This window comes from Martes martes (assembly GCF_963455335.1).
Source record: "Martes martes genome assembly, chromosome: 10".
Taxonomy (NCBI): domain Eukaryota; kingdom Metazoa; phylum Chordata; class Mammalia; order Carnivora; family Mustelidae; genus Martes; species Martes martes.
Genome location: NC_137898.1, coordinates 77,811,383 through 77,816,483, shown reverse-complemented (window position 1 = coordinate 77,816,483; position 5,101 = coordinate 77,811,383). Strand labels below are relative to the sequence as shown.

The window sequence follows — 5,101 nt, the reverse complement described above, 5'->3', positions numbered from 1 at the left end:
TTGAGAACCCGAGTGCCTGAGCTGTGACAGGGTCTGTTCAGTGAAGGAGCACATTCAGGGTAAGGGTGGAGGGATGGAGATAGACTTTAATTATGAGCAAGGCTTACTGGTGTCTGGTGAGAATGAGTAATTGTCAGAAAAGCCAACTACCTCAGGGGCTGACATATTAGAACCATCTTTGTCAATGGAAAGGTTGTAGGGAACGCGCCATCTACACTGAGAAGCTGCTGGGCTTCTGGTTCTGGGTGGGTGGACTGGCTCCCACACCACTTACAGAAGGGACGTGAAGGCTGCCCCAGTGCCCCTTCTCTGGTTCAGTTCTGACTTCTGTCTTGTTCTTTATGGTATGGCACTGCCTGAGAAGCACAGCCCATAGCCCAACAAACAGTGGCATTGGCTTTTCCCTTTTTCTTTTTGTGAGTTAAGAAATCATGGAGTCCAACTCCATCATGCCTCTCAGGGGAGAGGAAGGCACAGACAGTCTTAACTGAAGGCCAGTGGACTTGCCAAAAGTCCTATAGAAAGTGGTAAAACGGGAATAGAGCCCTGGCTTCCAGAATTCCTGAGCTGTGTGTTGTGAATCTGGGGTTAAAAGAGTAGGAAATGGGCAGCTGGGAGGCTCCCTCAGTTAAGCGTCCACCTTCGGGCTTTGGTCAGGATCCCAGAGTCCTAGGATCCAGCCCCGTGTCAGGCTCCCTGCTCAGCCGGAAGTTTGCTTCTCCTTCCCCCACCCTCCTCCACTCAAGGGCTCTCTCACCGCTTGACCTCTCAAATAAATAAAATCGAAAAAAAAAAAAAAAAAAGAGGAAGTGCCTCAAGCATTTGAGGGGCTTTAATCCTATATCCAAGATAAAACCAGTGGTCTGGGTGGTCCTTACCCTGGCTTTGGGTCTTCTGTATGGCATAGGGCTTATGGGGCCTGGGGGGAGGGGGTGTTGAAAGTCTTCCCACCAGGAGGTGCTCTGAGGAGGTAAGGAGAGGACCTGGCACACGTGAAGAAGCTAATTGTTAGGAGTTAGGTCGCAGCCAACTCTGAGGCATCAGTGCAGCAGGCGGACTGGCTCCCCGACCGTAGAGCGAGGACAGAGTGGGTCACACGGAGGGGGAAGGTCAAGTGCAGTTTTATTGGAGGCCCCATTGTGGGATGGGAGGCCAGGGCGGTGACGGCCAGCTCTGCCCTGGAAGGAGGTGGGCATGCCCTGGATGAGAAGGGTCTGGAGTCCCACATCGGAGTCGCAGAGGCCCCGTAAAGGCAAAGGGAGAAGGTCACGTGGGCACTCCCAGCCTCTGCTGCCTTCCAGGCAGAGGAAGACAGAACAGAGCAGAGTGGGATGGTGGGGGGCGGGGGTGGCTAGAACTGAATGTTCAGTGCTCGGGCATGGGTTCCTGAAGCCTCAGTGTCTCCAGCCTGTGCTGCTCTATTTAAGGGAAGGACCCAAGAAAGGAGGAATGTGTGTGGGAGAAGAAGGGGCTCTGGGGATAGGAACGCCAGGAGCAGAAAGAAGGCCAGGAGCGTGCAGGGGCGGTCCCGGGATGGGGCCGTACTGGCAAAGAGGTGGGCCACGGCCACATTGGGGTTGCCCTGAGCAGGCTCAAACCACTTCTGCAGGCACTGCCCGCTGTTCCGATGCTCAGGGCTCGCCTTGAAGGAGTGACTCCAAATCTTCCCACACAGGTCAACCGGGGTGGGGAAGTAATGTGGGAAGGGGTGGCAGAAGGCCTGTGCAGGGCAGAGGTTCTTGCCTGTGGAGGGATGGAGGCATACCCTTAGCGCCCCCTCCCCTCCCCATCTCTCCCCATCCTTCACCCTCGGGGAGCAGAGGGGGCTTGTGCTTGCCCCTAGTGGGGGGCCCTGCTGAGCGAGCGACACTTACCCCCACTCCGGTCCCAGCCGTGCCAGTTGGCTGTGCAAGTGTAAGATGTGCGGCAGTCTTCCCACCACTGCTCACAGTCCTCCCGGCACAGGGGCGCCTCCAGAATTCTCTCGCCTGGCCCACCCGAGTCCAGCTGGATGCAGGCACGGCGGGTGACAAGAATGCTAGTAGCAATCACTTGGAAATGATGGGTAGCCGCGAGGGTACTTGTGCCGGGTACCCTCGGAACAGATTCTCCTACGGAGTCTATAAGCAGGGCTTTACCCAGAACAAGGAGGCTGGGAGGCTCCATTGTTCCGCCCTGGCTACACAGCTTCGTCCATATGGCAGAATGGGACTCAGAGGGGCTCTCCTCCTACAGCTCTCATCTCTTCCCCACTACGCTGCTCTCCAGGGCCTGAGGAAGCTGCCTCTCCAGCTTTTGTCCCAACCCGGCCTCTGACTGCACTGTCGGTAGGGGGACAGCACAGCCGCTCCGCTAGCAGCGCGGGGCTCAGGTCCTCAGTAACAGCACACTGCGTGGACCTGCCTCCCGCCTGCCCCCGGCCCAGCCTCCTGACCTTCTGGATCCAAGGCCCCAGGTTTGGGGAGCACTGGTAGAAGCAGACGGCCTGCAGGAAGTGCTTCTCGCAGTCTGGCAGCATCACCCCACAGTGGTGCAAGCTGAAGTTGTAGAGCAAGGGCAGGTCCAGGTGGGCATCCAGGCTGGTGCCTGCCCTGCAGCACGCATTGCCTCGCCAGGGGTTGCACTGAAGGCCGAGGAAGAAGGAAAAGGCATGGGGGTTGGTAAGACACGGGAGAAGGGGAGGACCTGGGCAAAGGGGATGGCTTCAAGTTGGCAGCACCCATATAGAAGAAAAGCGGAAATTCCCAGCCAAAGGGCCCCTGCATGCTGATCTCCATGCTGCAGGCTGCTGCAGTCCTCTAGAGACTGGACTTGCAGGGTGTCACCTCCTGAGGGGCCGCTGAGGAGCCCCACGAACCCCAGGGGGATGTGGAGCACTGAGAAGAGCTCCCAGGGAAAGGCCAGTTCCACAACTCTGCCCTGCCCCCATCAATTGCCTTTAGGGCTTGGGGAGGGGTCGCCAGAGTCCTAAGTCTCCCCTGTGCCTATTGGTAGGAAGGCTAGAGGAGGAGGACCTTGTTTGCATTTATGCCAAACCAGTGCTGAGCCTCCAGGATCACCACCTGCCCCTGTTCGCCAAGTGGCCCAGAAGCTCAGAGATGGGAACTTTGAAGCACTCAACAGTTACGATCTCAAAAGGCCACAGTGTCCCTCCAGTGACTCGGGCGCCAATACCAGCATAAGGAAGCATATGAGTTAGGGTTGGTCATGAGTTAGGATGGTCAGAAACCATCGTGGCATTTATGTCCCTTCCCTGAGCTGCCAAAGCAGCCCCCCTCCCACCCCCAGGCAACGTCTGGCCTCTGTACCTCTTTGTAGAGCCGGTCTTCTGGGCCAGGCTCTCGCTTGTGGTGTTTGGTGTTCATGCAGACATTGAGCAGCTCGTCCCCAGCCCAGGTGGGTGGTGTGACTGTCCACAGCCCTAACAGGAGCAGCCACCACCGATCCATGGCCGACGGCAGACGGGAGCCACACCTGCTTGGGTGAGAGACTGGACAGGCACTCCATGCCCTCCACTATCCCAAGGAGTGAGGTTGGGTGTCAGGGCTCTCTCAAGTGATCATGACCCTCTGGCTGCTCTGAGGACCTCTATCAGAAGCGGCATCAAAAAATGTCAGGGCGGGTAGGACATGCTTTGGTGTTCTGACACCCACTCCCAGTGAAGTACAGACACCTAAAGGGACTCCCAGGAAGAGCCCAGCCCTAAGGTGAGGGAGGGTCACTGTGGAATGGCTCCAGCCTGGGAAATTTTCCTGGCCCCTCCCCGTTGGAGGCAGACCTCCCCCCCCACCCCCCACCCCCCTGCCAAGACATAGGGGCTGGGAATTCAGAGCTTTGATCCCGGATGAGCAAATGCTCAGTAACCAGATTCTGCAGGGCTCAGAGGGCGTAGTGGGACCAGGTGGTGGGCCAGGTGCAATGCTTATACCATCGATGGCCAGCCCAGACTGCAGCCTCCCTGAGGCATCCCTGCAGGGCCCCCCTCCCCACGCGGCTGGTCCCCACCCATTCCCTTCAATGGAGTCCTCCTCTTCACCGCTCTACCCCTCCCACCCCCTACCCCGGGAGTGGTGGTTCTGCTTCCACTGGCCCCATCCCAACTCCTCCCGAGCAGGAGCGGTGGGTGGGGTGGGAGAGAAAGGCCCAGCAGGAGCGTGCCCACTCAGCTGTGCCTGTCTTGCACATCCAAAGCCCGCTCCGCAGCACAGGAGCGAGGAGGCTGGCTTTCCCCTTGGGGTTTGCTGAGCACTGTGTTTCCAGCCCTGATCTGGGTAGTAAGGCGAGGGAGGGGAACAGGAGACTGAAAGAAGAAAGGCAGAAGAGCACCCTGTGTCAAGAGCCCAATGCCTTCACCCATCCAGGGATCCCCTGGCTTCCACAGTCCCCCAGCGCTTGTAGGAAGGCCCCTGTGGCCCATTACAGTGAAACTGAAAACCCCTGGCCTCACCTGAGTTTCGAGCAGCCCGCAGGCTGGGGATGGAGACCCCAGGCCGCCCCCTCCACGCCTGAATCTGCCCCTGCCCCCACTCCAGTGTCAGGCACAGCTGTGACCATCCAGTATTTTAAAGAAGCTGGTTTAACAGGGGAACAGAGGAAAGATGCTGCCCCTTCTAGCACTTTCTGCATACTTACTTTCAAAGTGGGAGCCGCTCCCTTCTGCTTCCAGAGATGGGAGGCTGCCATCTTGCCCATTTATGGCCCCCTCCACACAGCCCAGGTGTGGACGCAGAGCTCCAGGTGGCGTCCCTTAAATGGCATCCATCTCATGGAGCTCGGAGCTCGAGGCTTTCACTTCCTCAGAAAAGCAGAGACCCGGTAGTAGGAAGGCTCCTGGGCTCTGGTCAGCTACTGACTTTTGCTCTTGGCCCTGCTCCTGGCCAGCCGGACGACCTGGAGAACGTGGCCAACTCTCTAAGTTTGCCTGTCTGTATAAAGGGCTGTTTCGTAACAGGGGTGGCTGGGGGAAAGAAATGAAGGAGAAAATTCACAGAAAGGACTTGGCATTGTGCCTGGCACAGAGTAAGTCTTTTGGCTTTAATTCTTTTCCTTTATCTTGGGAAGCCTTTGTCTCTGGGTCCCTGCCTCCTGCCCCCCATCTGCC

At 57.9% G+C, this 5,101-nt stretch overlaps 1 protein-coding gene across 1 annotated transcript; it reads right to left on the bottom strand.

The window, feature by feature from the left end:
- Positions 1-1,351: 1,351 nt before the first annotated feature.
- Positions 1,352-3,449, bottom strand: IZUMO1R (IZUMO1 receptor, JUNO; the record flags this gene model as incomplete). The annotated part of the gene is made up of 4 exons (XM_080816366.1): positions 1,352-1,743; positions 1,875-2,111; positions 2,257-2,623; positions 3,309-3,449. The coding sequence occupies 4 exons, from the start codon at positions 3,447-3,449 to the stop codon at positions 1,352-1,354; spliced, it is 1,137 nt and encodes a 378-aa protein (XP_080672492.1).
- Between the last annotated feature and the right edge of the window lie 1,652 nt (positions 3,450-5,101).